This window comes from Diplotaxodon limnothrissa, linkage group LG17 (genome assembly GCF_057381915.1).
Source record: "Diplotaxodon limnothrissa isolate DT_005_m linkage group LG17, D_limnothrissa_male_GT1.1, whole genome shotgun sequence".
NCBI classification, from domain to species: Eukaryota; Metazoa; Chordata; class Actinopteri; order Cichliformes; family Cichlidae; genus Diplotaxodon; species Diplotaxodon limnothrissa.
Genome location: NC_140612.1, coordinates 38,329,672 through 38,347,959, shown reverse-complemented (window position 1 = coordinate 38,347,959; position 18,288 = coordinate 38,329,672). Strand labels below are relative to the sequence as shown.

The window sequence follows — 18,288 nt, the reverse complement described above, 5'->3', positions numbered from 1 at the left end:
TCAAATGCAGATTCCAGAGGATCTGAGAGAGAGAGAAGTAGTATGCCCTAACTTGAGATAACTGGACAGGGATGAAAGTTGTTGCTTTGGGGTATAAGAACAGGAGATGTAGAAAACAGGAGCAAGAGTAGGGAAGAAAGATGGAGATAATGAATGGGTTTATGCCAGCTCCTCCCTCGTTTCCCCTTAATTTTCTTTCTCTACAGTTTGTTTGTGTCTTTAAAATCGCTTTTTTGAAGCTAAGAATTGATTAATCCCTATCCCCTTCTTCTTCTTTCCTCTCTCCAGGAGCAGGATGGCACTAAGGGGAGCTCCCTGAGTCCTTACCCTCAGCACAATGCTACCTCACCAGGCAAAGAAGAGGGTGGAGGCGGGGGGCGCCTCTGCAGCGATGGGGGCTCGGCCGCGGGCACCCTGGGCACCCCCGAGAGACGCAAGGGCAGCCTGGCAGACGTGGTGGACACACTGAAACAACGCAAGATGGAGGAGCTGATCAAAAACGAGCCAGAAGGTCAGTGATGAAAGGAAACAATTGCTACAGCCAGATGTGTGATCTGCAGGTCCCCACCATCTCCCTGGCTCTGCGCCCGACTTTTATTACACTCTGTTGTCGTTTCCCTCTTCTTCATCATCTTCTTTCTTTCTTTCTGTCTTATTTTCTTTCTCTCTCTCACTCTTTCCCTCTGTTCTGAACCCACACACATTCAGATGAGAGGCCAGCCTTTGTTTTTTTTCCAGCATACAGACAGACAGCATTGGCTGCTTGGGCCTATTGTCCACCGTGCCTTGCATATTTATCACAACCTGACAAATAAGATGCAAGTGTGGATGCACGTGCTTGTGTGTGTAGTGTGCACTGGAGTGAGAGTGAAAGGCCTCCAAACATACTTTAGTAGATTAACAAATCACCAAATGTTTCCCTGCTTTAATTTGAAGCAGTTACTTAAAAATTCTCTCAGCTCAGTGATCATCTTATCACCTTTCTTAGTAATTTTGTAACATGTTCTGTTGGATACAGATTCCAAACATTGTTTTTCTGCAGGGCCTCCATAGTTAAGCTCGATTAGCCCCCACATTTGACTCTCAAATGTATCCTCAGGCTAAACAGTTGGAGTCTAGAGAAGATAAAGTTAGCCCACTAATGTCCACTGCTCCCACAAATGGGGGCTTAAGTCACCATGAAATGCATTTAAGAGATAATGTGACAACAGGTGTCCATCCCCTTTAGGAAGATGTGCTAATATAAATAACAGGTTACTGTATTGGTGGAGATGCTTCACAGAGAAGTCAGTGTCAACTTTAAAGGATATACTGCACCCCTAAGAAATGCAGCTTAGAGCCTGCAACATGTTGGGGTCCTACCAAAACCTGTTGTGCAGGAAAGTCCTATCTAATTAACCCGAATAGATCCTGATTGAGACGAGCTGATTAAGAGTCAGTTTCCATCAAAAACAAAAACAGTTTGTCAGAGTTGGACATGATGTTGGACATGATGTTGGACATGATGTCACCTGTTGGTCTCTGGACTGAATGTTTTGCATTGTGGCTTCCAGTATGCTTGTTGTTTTTGGAGCCGAAAGTGATATTTAGGCGAGAGTGAAGCGTTAAGTTATCAGCTAAGTGTAGTCAAGTTTGTGAGCAAGCTGCTTCCATAAGCAAAACGGACGCAAAGCCTTAAAAAAATCCAAACAGGTGGGTTTTAAAAGAAATGCACCCTTCATATAGGTGTTACAATTAGGGGGAACGATCCGTGGATGCAGTTTATGTAGTGTTTTATCATCTATTGGGGATGGACGAGCTTTTGGACCCAGCCTGAAGTGGTCGCTGGAGAACAGCTTTCAAGTCTGCAACGCGTTAATATTTGTACATCTCTGACCAAGCAGCCTCAAGCTCACATAACCGCATACCCATCCATCCATCCATCCATTCGCTTCCGCTTATCCTTTTCAGGGTCGCGGGGGGCGCTGGAGCCTATCCCAGCTGTCATAGGGCGAGAGGCAGGGTACACCCTTGACAGGTCGCCAGTCTGTCGCAGGGCTAACACATAAGGACAGACAACCATTCGCACTCACATTCACTCGCATATTCACACCTAGTGGCAATTTGGATTATCCAATTAACCTATCCCCACAAGTTGCATGTCTTTGGACGGTGGGAGGAAGCCGGAGTACCCGGTGAGAACCCACGCAAACACGGGGAGAACATGCGAACTCCACACAGAAAGACCCCGGCCTGATGGTGGAATTGAACTCAGGACCTTCTTGCTGTGCGGCAACAGTGCTAACCACCGTGCCACCATGCTGCCGCATACCCAAAAGGTGAAAAAACAGCTCAGTGGTGCAGTGTGGATTTGCCTTTAAAGTGTAGGTGCATTATGTGTTTGTATTCTGCCAGTACATCAACAGGCTTTCATTTCAAGCTGCGATGCACTAACCTTATTTTCCAGGCTTTTCTGCCGAGTTTTCAAAAGGCCGAGACTGTTGGTCAGCTCTCGCTGTCTGGTTGTTTTTATTCCAGTCGATAGAGAGGCCTGTTGTGGCACATTTTAAGGGAAAAAAAAAATAAAGAGAGAAAAACTGAACTGTTTGTTGAGTAGAGCTGTAATTGAGGTGTGTTTTGGGTTGTTCGCTGCTTCAGTGGACCTCGTGAACTGGCTGCACAGGAAAAAAAACAACAATAATGGATCTTTATGAGTCAGCCAGCGGAGAGTGAGAGAAGGGGAAGGAAGAGACAGAAGGTGAAGGTAGGGAAAGTGAAGAAGAGAAAGACCAGTGTCTTCACAGACCCCATTAGCACAGTGCCACAGCGGAGCAGCATCCAAACCGACCTGGAGCATTAGCTTCTCTATGTTTAAATGAGACGCGCTAACAAAAGGCCCCAGCGCCTCAAGACCCAGCACGCACACACACAAACCCAGGCTAAAGAAAAAAGAAAAGAGAGCAAAGGAAGAAAAAGGAGGCTGAGAAAAGATGAAGAGAGGCAGAGGGAAATGGAGGAAGTGGGGGGGGGGGACGATGAGGGGCAGTATTGAACGTGAGATAGAAATCCCTTTTCTGTGTTCTGTGCCCGGCTAGCTATTGTTTGGCTGTGTGGCTCACAAAGGCCATTAGCAGCAAACAGCAGGTTGGGATGAAAATTTAATGAAGGCTTTAATCATTATGAAAGGCCTGGAATATTACTGCTCTCTCTCTCTCTCTTTCACACACACATACACAAAGCCTCCAGCTGGATCAATGAGACACACATACACATTCATAGTGTACGAACATTGACACCAGGAGGGATGTGAACAAGGGGCCAGGGACACAAAATGGGTCAGAAAACGATAAACATCTTGAAACAGAAAGAGGGGCTTGACTTACCGAAGGCAGGCCCTGAGCTCTTTAGACATCACACACACACACACAGACACACAGACAGTCACGCTCGCTAAGAATGCCTTAAGTTTGAAAGATTTAGTTTTGTGTCTGTGGCTAGTGCTGCTCTACTTAGGCTAGATGAATGGAGATAGTAGATACTAGGTCAGTGTGAGTGCTGTTAAAGCCTTTGGGAGCACATATACTTGCGCATGTGCATTTGCATATGTATTTGTGGCAGAAAGTGTGTGTGTTTGCTGTGGGAAGGATTGCATTTGGTTGCATACATGTAAGGTGTGTGTGTTGGCCTCTAATAAATGACTAGCCATGTTGTCCCCCATGGCCTGGCCCAACCATGCTCCACCGCTCTCCTGCTCTCTACATTCATCTCCTGTCTTAATCCACGGCCACCTGCTACCCGCGAGATACTCACACACACACGCGCACACTCTCTCAAACACACTGCTCCAAAACATGTGCAAAGACACACACACACAGACACACAGCGTTCTGTCTTTAATAAATTCTTCAGCAGTGACAAGGCGAAGATAAAAATGCCATGACAAAGCGTGCGTGCATGTGCGTTCCTGTGCGTTCAACTCGATGCGAGAGGCCGTCAGGCAAGCGGCTCATGCTGGAGCGTGTGCGTTGTGCCATTACATGGAATTATGAGTGCAGAGTGCAGAGCATGGCAGGAGGCTCGGGGTCAAGAGGAGACGCGGTGCAGAAACCCAAGAGAGATGGCTGCATGAGCACACGCATGCACACCTGGACAGCTACCTCGGAGTCATCATTTAACCTTTTGGGACCCATACGCCACAGAGCAACCCCCAGTGATAACCTATTAGCCCAGTCAGACAGACAGACATACAGACAGACAGAAGTTATAAGCTGCAAAAGGAAAAATGAGGGGAATTAAAAGGAGGAGTAACATCACTAAATGGGGCACAGATGTTCCTCCCGGCCCCTGGAGTGGTGCCTCCACTGCCCTGGACTTTCACCAGACACTCAGCCTCCTCTCCTCTCCTTTTCTCTCCTCTCTTCTCCTCTCCTCGTCTCACTACATGGCGGCATGGACTGTAAGTGGCTCGCACATTAAGTGCCAGCTGAGCTCCATCTCTGGACCCGTCTGTTGACCCTCTGCTACCCAGCTACAGCTACCAGTCACTGGGGCTTCATAGCCTTTGGGATTTTTTTTTTTTTTTAATGTTTTTTTTTTCTTTTTTAGCTTCAGCTGTTACAGGGATAAACAAAGCTTCCCAGCCTGAAGTCGCTCAGAAAATCTGCTGTATGTGTTTTTTGGTAGATACAACTTTCGACTTTGTATTTAGCTTACATTCTGTTGCAAAAACTGAGACCCAGTTACTCAGAAAAGTCAAAAATCTTGTTGCAAATAGTTTAATGTGGACAGTATTTACTTTTTACAGTCTATGAACAGTAAACGAATCAAAGAGCGCAGGTGAGGGAGACACCATTAATGCTTACATCCTGTCACACCATCTCAATGTTTCGCTAGGTGTAGTTTTCTAGAATGAAAATTGTCCTGACACGAATGTGATTACACTATAACAAGGCTCAAAGCTGTTCTTTGAGCAACCACCTCGTTATATTACCTATATCATTAAAATGTATTATTATTATTTCAAGAAAGAAACATTGTAGCTTACTTTTATAGGTACTTTTTTTTTTCCTTGGTGCTTTGGGCACCTCAGGGCAAGTCCTGTTTCATTCCATTACATTTAAGAGAAAGCAGATGTCTCCAAAACTGGGCAACTCACACCACAACAGTTTACATGGATAAATAGCACCACAGGCCAGAGGAAAGCTATGTGAATTAAATTCTGGGGTGAGCTGTCCGTTCAACTTAACAACATTTAGGCATTTTAGCATTTGAAGATTTGAGAAAAACAAGAAACAGCCTTGAAATATCTTTTTAAAGGTATTTGCTTTTTATTCAGACCAAAGTCTGCAGGAAACTGGATTCTTAGTGTGACACTTCCTTTCCTTCATACAACTTGGGAAAGAGTTTTGTACTAGTTTGAAAGTAAACGTTAACATTTGCATAAAAGAAAAAATGTACCTGAGTCTACTGCCATCGATATGAATGAGAGTACAAGCAATAATACTGTCATGTATTTGATGTATGTGTCTCTCCTGTCAGAGTGTTTGTCGGGGTCAGTAAATGGCAACGCTGTCGTTTCAGCGAGCCAGCGTGCATGTTTGAGGTCAGAGCCTCGCCACTCTTCTTTATCACCTAATTTTGTACATACGTGCACAGAAACAAGAGACGCACTCGTCCCCACACACTTGTAACCTCGCACGCCGGTCTGCAGCCCTGCAACCTTAAGGTCAACCAAAACGGTATTTTACTGCTGAGCGTACTCGCCGCCCCGAGCTCCTCGAAGGCACAGGTTTCCATACTGAAAATGCCAACTCAGTGACAGATGTCATGCAGCACACAGTCACCGACACATGCTCGCACATGTACGCGCAGCACTTCATCTATTTTCGAGACATGGAGGGGTACCAGGGGCTTGCTTTTAGAGAGCACTGAGGCATTTTATAGGACAGCACTTAGGCGAGGCCATTGTGCCACACAGGCGCACAGTGGCCGGAGCTCCCTCACGCCTGCGTACACTCCAATGGGTGACAATGGGAAGGGCGGATACATTCTTCCTAAGAAGAAGGAGAGAGAGAATGAAAGGAAGGGGGGGGGAAAAGGAGGCAGAGAAGCGGAGGGATCGAGGCAGTTTCTTGTTCATCCGTCCATCAGTCGCGTCACCTCCCCTCTACCCCCTCCTCATCCTCACTTTGCCTAATCCTACTTCTTCTCTGCTATCTGGGGGGTTACGTCAAACACGCTCGCACACATGCATACACTACAAACATCAACAATGGCATGTACGGCCCTTGCAAGTCACCACACAGACCTCTTGATTTTTTTATTTATTTTTTTTTAAGCAGAGATCCCTGAGGGGAATTTGCAGACTGCAACACACATATATGGATCTAAACACACACAGCAGCAGGTTCACACCCCTAGCGTGGGAGCGGGTTGAACGTCTTTATGTGATTTCCACCCTTTGTTGGTAATTAGTTAGTTGTATAAATTAACATGAAGTGCAGCAGGACTCTCGCAGCCATTGTTTGCCGCGATTATTCTTGTCGCACTGGGAAAAGGAAAGCAAGTGAAACCAAACCGAGGGGGGACGTTGAAAGAGATTTTTTTTTTTTTCCTTTTTGCTTTTGTCAACTCGCTAAAAATGAAGGGATGAAGCAAGAAAAGGCGTGATTTTTCTCATTCGCCAATCAAAGCGCTCCAAATGTACGGACAGCATTTGCCGAAGAGAAGTTGACACCATGCTTGTGAGACTGCTGCTACCTTGAACCCTTTCCTAAGGAGATGTGGACTCGTGTTTTGTGTTTTATGCTTCACCACCTATTCGGTGACCTGGTGGAAAAAGAAAAAAGCCCTCAGTAGTAAAAAATTCAAACATTCTTTGCTTAGAAAGATCTCCACATTAAAAAAAAAAAAAGAAGAAGAAGAAAGAAACAACGACCTTTTGCTGAAATAAAACTCACTTTGAAGCAGGAAAAAGTGGACGCCTCATGTTGCTTATCCAAGAAAACCAAACCTTTTTATTTATCGTTCTCTCCACTTATCCGAGTCTCATTGTGCTAGTTAACTTTGCTGGGTTTGTTATAGAAAGGGGAAAAAATCATCATGGACATGGCTCACAATTCAAATCGAGTCAATTTGGCATTTCTTTTTCTTTTCCTTTTTTTCGTTCTTTCTTCTTTCTCCTTTTGTGGCATGAGAAACAGGCAACGTCATGGGGCGAACCTGAGGCCTATTGTGGGGCTGGCCATTGTTGGCTTGATGAAAGGCGCATTCAAGTCACTTTTCTCATTGAATTGTTTTGCGTCCGCTTTTCAGCGTTGCATTCTCTCTCCAGCGTTGCACGAGACAATCGCTGAGGATGAAACTCTTTTTCTGCCATTCTTCCGTGTCCAGATGAGCAATATTAAGTAGATGAATAGTGTGTGTGTGTTTGTGTTTTTGAGGGGAAAAGCAGTGCCCCAGCTTTTGTCCAATACATGAGCATAAAAGCGCTTACACAGAGGAGAGAGGGTCCTGTGGTTTTTCTTAAGGTGTGTGTGTGCGCCTGTGTGTATTATTGCCCCCCCGGCGTGGCATTAAGTTAAGGACAAAGGCTCGAGCTTCATGAATCAGCCGGGGCTTCCATAGCTTAGCTGCTGTGACCTAGTCACAGTTTGACTGTCCTAGAGTACAGTGTGTGTGTTTGTGGATATCTGATGATGAGTTGGGCAAGAGGTGTGCGTTTCTTCAAGGTGAGATTGTAATTGTGCATGTGTGCTACATGTTTGGGCTTCTGTGCGCGTGTATTTGTGTGAGTCTCCCATAAAGGCCTAACTCCCAAATATTAGACAGGCCCCAGTGTTTTGGCACTCACCCATTAATTTCCATTCAGCGTCATGTCCCATGACCAAATCAGCGGAATCCATGATTTATCTATTCAGCTTTCTCATAAACTCTCTTCATTTGCACACCCACTTGTTGTTTTTCTTCCTTTTTCTCTCATTTTCCTTTTGGTCTTTTCTCCCATTCCCATGGAGAGTCAGAGGAATGTTTTTATGCTGCAAAATGGCTGCAAGATTAATGAGTTTTGTGCAGAGTGCGCTGACTTTCATTTGTCCCTCAATTACTTTATCAAAAGGATATGAAATGCGGCAGAAAATCTCCAAACTTTTCACCGAGGCACTTAAGCAACAAGAACACTCTGAGAAACACTGTGGTGCAATTGCTGTTTGGAGTTCAACCAGTTTTTCAAAGGGGCCAAATAACTGTGCCCTCCAACATTTTTACTTTGTGAGAAAAATTGTCAAGTTAGCCAACAACTTCAACAATCTTCCATTAAGTAGTTTAGTGACATACCAGCAGTTACTTTGTGAGTAGGTGGATGTTGCATTTTGGAAAGAAATGCTCGAGTTTTTCTCTTTTTTTTTTCATCTTGACTCTTTGCCACAACAAAATATAAAAAGGTATCACTTAGCTGCAAGGTTTCCACAAACTTCTCTTAATGTGTACATTTTGTAGTGCGTGCACAGGAAGGCACTGAGCTGACTTTAAATAGGTGGAAATTGCTCACAAGTTATGCTTTTGAGAACTTGAGTAACATATATGCTGTAGTGTATGAGCTGCCTGTTTTATATTTTGTATTTCTCGGTTAATTACAGGTCTGTCATTTACTTACTGGGCACAACAATGTGCTTAATGTGCTCTGGTGCTGATAAAAACCTCATAATTCATAATTCATTGACTATATCATTGTGTTACACTAGTAACCTTTTGCATGTTCAGTTAATCTGTCTTATAAAGTTCCACCAAAACATAATTTTACTTGTAGTGTAATTGATATACAGCCTGAAGACCAGAAAGCTTTAAAATCAAAACTATAAAGGCCAATGTATAATTTTCTGTAGGATATAAAACATGTATTTTAAACAGAAGCGAGTATCCTCCGTGATTAGCTTATTAGCAGACTTTCTGTACTTTTTATTCCATACATTAACCAAATCTCTTGCTGTACATTGTGGTAACGTATACAGTATGTGTGTAAGGGACTGCACTCCGGTTTCCCCTGTATAATCCATGTAGGCTTGTTGCAAAGTAGCACAATCTGCTCAGTGCAATTTTACATCTCAGCTCTAACACAGATGTGAAAGCGTCAGAGCTGTAGTCCGCTCTCGCCCATGTCAGCAGCGTCCAGAGCAGGATTTAAAGCCTGACATGGATGTAAAGGGGCTTTAACAACCTGATTGGAGGCGTGGGATTGATGTCACCACATAGCTCTAGTTATATTCTCTGCACACACATACTTTCAAGTCTGCATACACATGCATGATAAATGCACCAAGCTGTTTGACCTGACCAAGGAGTCACAGCTTCCCATGATGCATCAGGGATAGCGAATGGCCACACGCCAGCTATCCACGTAGTCACCACCCACGAGCCAGCCCCACCGTTTCTGCTCCGTCCTATATCACAGATATTAAGGTGGTGTTCTTCAGCACGCAGAGAGTAACAAATCTGTCTTGTAGTGTGTCAGGAAGCCAGTCCTAGTCTGGTCCAGCAGCCAGTCAGTGTGTCAGTCTTTGAAACCACAAGGTCTTTATTAATTAACCCCGGGCTGGCTGCTCAAAGGGGTAAGGTCCTGCAGATGAAGTGGCAGCGTCTGTGTTGTCAGCCGCATAGGTCACGACCTGCCCCTTCAGCATGACCCCGGCCTTATTTGAGCCAGATGTTAAGGAGCAAGGGTCTGCGCTGCATTCTTTTCTTTCCCTGCTGCTTGGCCAGCAGAGCGGTCACCATCAGCGACTCGAGTCAGAGCTCTGATTTTCTTCTGGGTAGATCGCTGCTGTTCTCCTCTGTCTGCCACCCCACACCCCACCTTTTTCCCTCTCTCTGTCTCCCTGTGGGATCCATCCTTTCACCTCTCCCCCTCCCTTCCCTCTGTTTTTCCCCCTCCTTCCTTGTTTGGCCCATTGCCCCTTTCCGCTTCGCTCAAGGGAAAGAGTGCCGTGTGTGTATTGCCTGGCAGTATGCCCGCTCTCATCATTTTCTCCCCATCCCCTCCTTTGCTTTTTATGCCATCCTTCCTTCGTATCTCTCTCTTCTCTCACTCATTCCGTGCTTTTTACCCCTCTCCTATTTATGCCTAAATTCTTCTTCTCCGCCACGCTCCCTTCATCTTTCTCCTTCCACCTCCCTTTGTCCCCATCACTCTTTCCACCTGCTTCTAATCACCAACCCTCCATCTCTTTCACTCCCTGCCTTCATTCATACTTCGCTCTGCGTCTTTCTCTCTTCCATCCTCCCTCTTCTCCCCCCCCCCTCATCCTTTCCTCGGCTGGGCTCAGGAGCAGTGAACAGGTGTTGTCTCCTTTTGATTTGGGTGCGTTCGGATTAATGCTGTCAGCTCAGCTGTTAAAACAACTGCCACCGCCAGATGCCAGTCAGTTTGGGGCTGGAGTTGTCACCTACACACAAACACACACACACACATATTCAAACATCCAAACATGCTCAGATGCAAGTGTGCTTGCACACGCACACGCGCACTCACACACACACACAAGCACTTGGCCTCTTGGCTCATTTGTAATACTGACAGAGCAAATCAGCTGTTGTATGCCAGTCTTCTCTATAACCCAGGTGTGTGTTTCTGTAGCCTTTCCAAAACATCACAGACAGTCAGTATAAAAGAGTATATGACAAGATACTGCAGTGATCATTAATACACTGCCAGAGTTGCTAAAGACTCACTTAGACAGTCATCTTTTAAGGGTTTTTTTGTCTTTAACCATAGCAATACTCACACCGGTTCCAGTTAAGAAGAATACTTAATGTTCTGAGTGGGGCTCGAGGAATTTTCTAAACTCAAAGAATGACTTTACCAGCGTTTTCTTAAGTTGTGTTCGGGGCTGTAAACCATGGGAGCGGGCATTTAGCAGACAGGAAATATGACTCTTGTGAGTCCCTTAATTTAATAGAAGAAATCTTGGCGCACTAAATGACGATGCTAAAAGTCTTCCTGTTGTGGACAGTTACTTTGAAGTGAAGAGACACCACTTAACCATTTCGGGATCTTAAATTAAGCAGTTTGTCATTCAAAAGTTAGTTTTAATTAGATATTTGTCTAAAAATAATAATAAAAGACAAGTAGTACTAACCAACCTCTGATGGATCAGCTGAATTTCCTTGTTGGTGGATAATAGCAAAAGAAATGACATTTAGTGATGTCATTAGTGATGTTTAGCGCTGGAGCGCCCCCCGCGACCCTGAAAAAAAAGGATAAGCGGAAGCGAATGAATGGATGGATGGATGGAGCTGCCAATTTCTTTTGCCAAATCAGTTTTGCCCTCTCTGTAAATTTTCTGATTTTGTGAAACACGGTCAGTTTTCTCATTTTAAGTTTTTTTTAAAGGTTTCCTGCACAAAAGAGAGAATAGATAACTATAGAAACACAGCAAAAATACTGGCGTCAACCCAAATGTTCACAATCGGTACATTCAAGTAAAAGACATTTGATGAAGAACCATTTTCTGCCTGTCAGTTGCTTAAATTTAGAATGTGGTTCCTTGTTGTTAAAGTTTGTTAGTAAAATGATGATTTAAAATTATGATCAACTGTGAATATCAGCGATTAGTAACAGTGCTATTTATGGCTCCATCAGATGTGGGTAGAGACTGCAGACTCACTGGAGGTACACGTGTGTGTCTGTGTGTGTCATATGGTGGGTTGCTGGCCCTGTAGTGGTGATACTGGTGGTGATATATTCATATTTTATCTTTTTATCAGTTCAGTCTCATGATGGTGGCTTAAGAAGAGTCACACAGAGAGACGTTTTTAAGGTGGTGCTGGTTTATCTGGCACTCTTTCTCCCAAACTCAGATATTCTAATATTGAGCCCTATTTGTAGTGTACCCCCCACCTCCCAATCCCACGATAAGATTGTCAGTTTACGCTTGTTGCTGTTTTGTAACCCACCAACTGAACCATATTTTACCCCATTTTACTGCCGATCACGGCCTCGTCCATTTTGTTGGTGTGTTGAATTACACTAACAAAGTTATTTCCAAGGTTATTATACCCCACTGTAGTCTCCAGTTTCCAGCGAGCCAAACGTTGTTAGGACAATTAGTCCAATCAAGGAGTCATGGGTGTCTTGTGGGAGAAGGAGGAAAAGAGGGTCAACACAGACAGGAATGTTCAGGGAGAAAATAAGTACCACACAACATGTTGTGTTTATAAGGGTTTACAATAAATGTGATGCGATATTTATCAATAGAGTTCATGCACCCGACTTGACTCAGTTATCTTGTTCTGAAAAAGATATGAATGATAAGATTAAGCGCGGGTTGATTTAATAAAAAAAAAAGAACCACAATATGTTTTGATAAACATTGGTTTCTAGTTTATTTCCAAAGAAAAGCTGAAGCAGTGTCGTAGCAGATATTCCAATCAGATTTTGGCTTTGAGTAAATTGAATTTGAATTTTTTGACAGCTGTTTTAACCCACTTCAAACTTCAGCTGGTAGTGGGTAGACCTGTTACACTGTTATCTTCTATAGTATATTACTTGTATAGAGGTGAATGTTCATATTAAACAAGACCAAAGTTTCAAATAATAAGGTCAACATTTTGTACAAGTAATACCCGTGAGGCATAAGCTCGGGCTCCAGACTTCTCTAAACGCTTGGTTTCAGGCAGGTTTTTCTTCTGCTGGCTCTGTATGATTTAAGTGTGAGAGTGAATATGTCTGAAAGGGTCGTCAAGCACAGCTCACAACTTTAGAAAGGAGCCGTTTAAAGCAGCGGCAGAAGTTCACTTTTCAGTTCCCAAACACTTTGTCTTCCAGCTCCCAAAATGTTGACTTGGAAACTTGTATTTGGTGCTTTTTGTTAAAAATTGTAAGTCTAAAGACTGAGGGGAAGTACAGTAACCCTGATGACATCACTGTCACCTCCACAGGGTTGTTGTTTTACTTCACTGTTGTTACGTCATCCCTCGTTATAGTTTAATTATATCAAGTTGCTCAAATGTCAGCAGAGGCATTGGTTCAAATCCAGGCTAGCCAGACCTTTACTCCGGGTCTTTCTCCTGCTCTTTCCCCCTTTCTTTCTGTCTATCTCTGTCATTTGCTTCGTAAAATAAAGGCAAAGACACCCACAACTCTGTCATTTAATGCGCGAGTTTTACTCTTCCTATTTGCTAGCCACAGATGGCTAAGTGATCTAAACGTGACCTAACCATCAGTTGTTATCAACGAGGCATCTCATCAACCAAACTTATTTCTTCGCCTAACTGCGGCGTAATCTTGCCAGGAAAACTTGAGAATAGGAAAAGATTTACAAGGAGCGACGTTGACATGCCCGAGTAATTGGTGCACGGTGACCCATAAGGCTCCAACAGGTCAGACACACACACACGCAAACACACACACACACGCAAACACACACATGCTAGTCAGCAGAACATTCCACTGCTGTTTGGACTGTTGTTGCCATTGGTCTAATGGTTCTCACATGTCTGTCGCCCTATCTTTGAGCTGCACACAGGACAATGTGGGCTATTCTTAAGACTTTACAACATGCTCTGTCTCAAGCCGTTCAGCGCACAGATGGAACAAACATTCACACATAGAGAAGAAAGACAAAAAAGAGACAGAGATGGATATCAAGACTCAAACAGACACATAAACAGAGGGAGAAGTGTGTGCGCATGTGTGCGCGTCTGTTTGCTCTTGTCAGCGGCGTCCGCGTTAACTGGAATAGGCGGATCCCGCCTCCGCTGTCCAGCAAAGCAAAGCCACTCTAAAGCCAAGCCAACTGTCAATCAAACAGCCAACACAGGGCCAAACTATGATAACATCAGAAATAACGGTCTTCACCCATCAGTCTCACACGCGCACACACACATAAGAGGTTAAAGTCACAGCTCAGCACTGTTTGAATAGGCTTCCAACATGCAAAACAGCATTAGTGTGTCAGCAGTGTCTTGCTGTTCTGTCTGTCTCTCTGTCATTGCTTTGACAGGCAGACGAAAAATGTCATGACTCGCAAGAGAAAACGCTGCTGCTGTGTGTCTGCGTGTGTGTTTATGCGTGCACGCGCACGGAAGCGCGCACTCTCAGTCTGTCTCTTGTGTAGTTAATGCGTGGGTCCATTCCCCTTCTATACTCGGCAGGCCCAATACACAATGTCTTCTTTTGTTGTCACGTTAAAGTGATGCAATAAAGCTGTGCAGTGACAAGGACGGCCCGGGGGCTGCTGCAGTGACAGAGACGTCGAGTGTGTGTGCGTGTGTGCGTGCGTGTGTGTGTGTGTGTGTGTGTGCGTGCGTGCGTGCGTGGAGTGGAGACAAGAGCACTGAAGAGGGGTTATTGCCACGAGACAGATTGCAAGTGTCATTTTCCATTACAGCAGCCTGAGCCACTGTGTGTGACACACACACATGCACACACACGCACACAAGGTGCACATGCCTTGGCCCACTTTAACAGGATGCTTTTGACAGGGAGAGATGTGCATGCGTTAAGAGCACTGGCCCCTAGTATTTAACTCCATCCTTATAGAAACACATTTAATGATTTTTTTTCCCTTTTACTTTAGATGGCTTATCTGATTGGTTGAGCCACAGCTCATTGGTATGAATCTGATTTTTCCATGAAAGTAAAGACTTCAGGTAAATTGCATTTGAATTTGCAAGTAACTAATAGATGCTGAAAACCTAATTTTAGCGATTTACATAGTTTAGTTGAAAGATTACATCGCAAGCCATATTTAAACCCTTGTTAAACAGGCTGAAAACATATTGGATCATTTAAAAAATCTAAAGGTAAAACAGAGATTTTCTTAGTTGTATTTCTTTATTTCTTTCTTTATTTTTAAAGTTCACAGTCACAAGATGCAGGGTTTTTTATGTGGCAACAGAGCAGCTTTTCAGAGGCTCCTCAGTGAATACATTGAGTTTTAAATACAGCATGACCCATTGTTGCATGTGAACTTCTATTATCTATTCAAAAGTCTCTCATGAGGCTCTGTTTGTTAACCAGGCAATTAGCAGGCAGTATTTGGTGGTTATCAGTACTTCAGTTGACACTTGGTCTCTTCAGCCTGTAAAGTATGAGGCAGTAAAATGAAAATGGGATCTGTGTTCAGTCCCATAGCTTGTCCCTAATAAGGTGTGGTGGCAGCGGCTATCAGGGGCTGAGCTGAATTAGTCCGCAGTGGATTCAAATGTCTAGATCCTATCAAACACCATTTAATGATAATGGAGGTCACAGAGGCAATTGGGAAAATGCTGTGTGTATGTCTGTGTGTGTGAAAGGAACGTTTCTCTGTCTCCCGCAAAAACACAGCATTAAGATAGCATCGCTAATTTCACCGGCTCGGCACAAAAACAACACGCAGAGGAGAGAAGAAAGGAGGGAAAAAAAATAATGCAACAACACACAAGCGAAATGAAACAACAAGGAAAAGTTTCTGTGCGACTTTCTCGAATGTCGCTCCAGATTTTGCCCTTCATCGTTCTTTCACAATGTCGCGCCCTCTCCGCTGCTATTTCTGACTGCCAGTGTGTGGATCTGGCTCGCTGAGATTTCATGCCAGTGTAAAAATTGGCTGAGGGTTTGGTTCAAATCAAATTGGACATAAGCACCCACAACACCATCTGTTAGGGAAAGGCAGTGGAGTGAAGGGCAGAACTCTGCATTCAGATAAATGGATTTTCAATTTATTAAATTGTTGACTGACACCCTTGTAAATGTTCGCTTTATGTGGCGCGGCCTATTCTTAGAACTTAATGGAAACATGTTGCCATACATCCATGCAATTCCTAATATTAGAATGCAAAAAAAAAAGTCCTGCTGCATCTGTTGTTTTGAGTTCGATCTTTTCTTTTTGCAGCACGAGAGAAAAAAAAATAAAAACGTGTCCTTTTTCTACAACTTAAGACTAAAATAAAGCGCCCCGCTCGGTTAGACTTCAGGTGTTTTGGCAAGTGATAACGTGTGTGACGGTTTGTATTAACAGGTGTGTCGCACCGAAACACAGCTGAGATTGTCACAGCACTTCAGGGGAGGGCCATATGTCCCCCCACCTTCCCCGTCGCTTCACCCAAAAACCTAACTTACATTAAAAGGTGAAAAACAACCTCGCAACTCTCTGAAGTTGATTTTGTTCAGCGTGAGTGCATGCCAGATACTTTGAGTCTGCGTGTGCTGGTGTCCTCCCTAGTCTAGTGGTCTGGGTGTTTATTAATAACTAAAGTTGGGGCAGCTTCTGAATGAAGAGTCACTGCGGACACTGAGGCCGACCAGGGACTGAATCTACACACACACACACACATCCTCTGTCTGTTTCTTGCTGCGATCCTCTGCTTCAGTGGGAGAAACGGAGCACTGGGGGGGCGGGGGGGGGTTAGAAAGTAAGGAGGGAGGAGGATGAGGAGGAGGAGAGGGATTTTAGTGTTTACACAGAGGCCCGGCCACCGCGGCAACTGTTGCCAAGCGCCGTTCTCCCCAACAACAAGCCAGTAATTGGTACTTTTAGCAGCTAACCTTGCGGAGGTGGTGGTGCGAGGTGGGCTTGGACAAAAAGCTTTTTGATACATCTCCTCTCTGAAACATAGTGCCCCTGTTTCTGTTTCTTTTTCCTTTTTTCCCTTTTTTTTTTTTATAAACAAGAGACTGCCCATAATCTTGGCACCATCCTCATTGCTTTGGAACGATTGGACTGTCTTTAGAAGGAATCGATGAAAATGTGTCCAGACACATGGCCCAGCTCAACCAGACATGAATTGATCATCAAAATATCAACATCATCATTTCGTAATGGAGCGTGTTGGCGCCGTCAGCGTGAGGGGGGAGTCGGGGGTAGACAGACTGTGCAAAGCAAGAGCTGCAGTATCGAGAGGGTGTAAATAAGTGAGTTGTATTCCAAATTCAAAAGTTTCTTTGAACACCTCCATAATGTAAAAGACTGTTAAAGTTGAAGCGTTTTACTGCTGCGAGACTGGGTTAGCTACAATTTTGTAAATAGTAACAACCAACCTTTTTGCTTTTTTGGAGTAAGTATAGATATACCGGAATAAATCTGTTTTAGGTGAAGCATTAAGTCAGGTAATTACAACTTGAAGCTATCTGGAATCAAACGTCGTTCTTAATTACGAATCCATGTGTAGGTGTGTTTGACTCCATCCTCAAACTGGTGCTTATAAGTGTTTTTTGGAAAGTACACCACCCCCCAGATACAAGGTGAAAGTTTGATTAGTGCTTTTATGTAGCTCGGAATAATCAGATTTGTTTTATAGCTGACTCGAATGTCTAGATGCATTAAGAAATTTCATCAGTTGTTGTATCGTGAGACAATTCTGATTAAAGGCTATAAATCCAAAATGACGAGCAGGTCAAATCAGTTATGTTTCTGTGATTTTGACTTTGATTCATTTAGGGTAACCTTGTTAAGGTGTTTGCATGACTGTTGCACAGAGTTACCTTAATCTAGTTATAATCTAATCTTTAGATCACATGTAGACATGCGTATTCTGTCTCTGTGATGACCACCAGCTAATGTGCGTGTGTGCTTTTTTGCTTTCTTAACTGCAGAAGTCACCACACGTTTTAGTGCCCCACTCGCTGCCTCTCTGTTGCTTCTTCCTGCCATCTCAATACTTCTGTGTTCAGGGTGGCAGTCTTAGACAAACTGCACCAGTGCTTGTATAATTGCTTATTCAAAGCTGACCCCTGCTCAGTTGGGGAGGAGGAGAATGAAGGAGGAAGGGGTTAGAGGGGGGAGGAGTAGATGGAGTCTCCTCATGGCTGCCAAGGCCCAAGTCAATGTGGAGCCTGTTTTGCGGGATATAAGCGCCGGCCACGGGTCCCAAGCCAGGGCCCTTTCCTGTGGGCCCTCCTCCTCCTCCTTGTCTTCGTTCTCCTCCTTCATCCTCCACCCTCCTCTGAGCCCGGCTGGGCCTGGCGCTGGCACAGAGGCCCCTTTGTTGTGCACCCGAGGACCCGGGCTCTCTGTCTCTCATACTCTCTCTTTTCCTCCCCTCTCTGCCTCTCTCTCTTTTTCTTTCTTTCTCTTTCCACACACACCACTCCGCCTCCTCCTCCTCCTCACCACCACCCCCCTTTCTTTTCCTTTAAAGGTCTCCAGTCTTCACAAATATGAGATAATAGGAAAAATAGAGCTGGCTGCTTCTGGTGACTCAGGGCAAAACGTCTGAGTGAAAAATAGAAAGTGAGAGAGGGAGAGAGAGAGAGATGGCATTGTTCGTAAGGTTGGTCCGAGCAAGCTGGACTGAGGTTGAGTCTCCTCCCCTCGCTCTCTCTCTCTCTCCTCT

The 18,288-nt window shown here is 44.4% G+C and overlaps 1 protein-coding gene across 1 annotated transcript in view; it reads left to right on the top strand.

The window, feature by feature from the left end:
* Positions 1–18,288, top strand: part of sox5 (SRY-box transcription factor 5) — a 115,459-nt gene that overhangs the window by 48,206 nt on the left and 48,965 nt on the right. Inside the window, exon 3 of the mRNA XM_085376693.1 lies at positions 289–511. Within this exon, the coding sequence (XP_085232819.1) occupies positions 289–511 (223 nt within the window). The remainder of the gene's footprint in view (positions 1–288; positions 512–18,288) is intronic.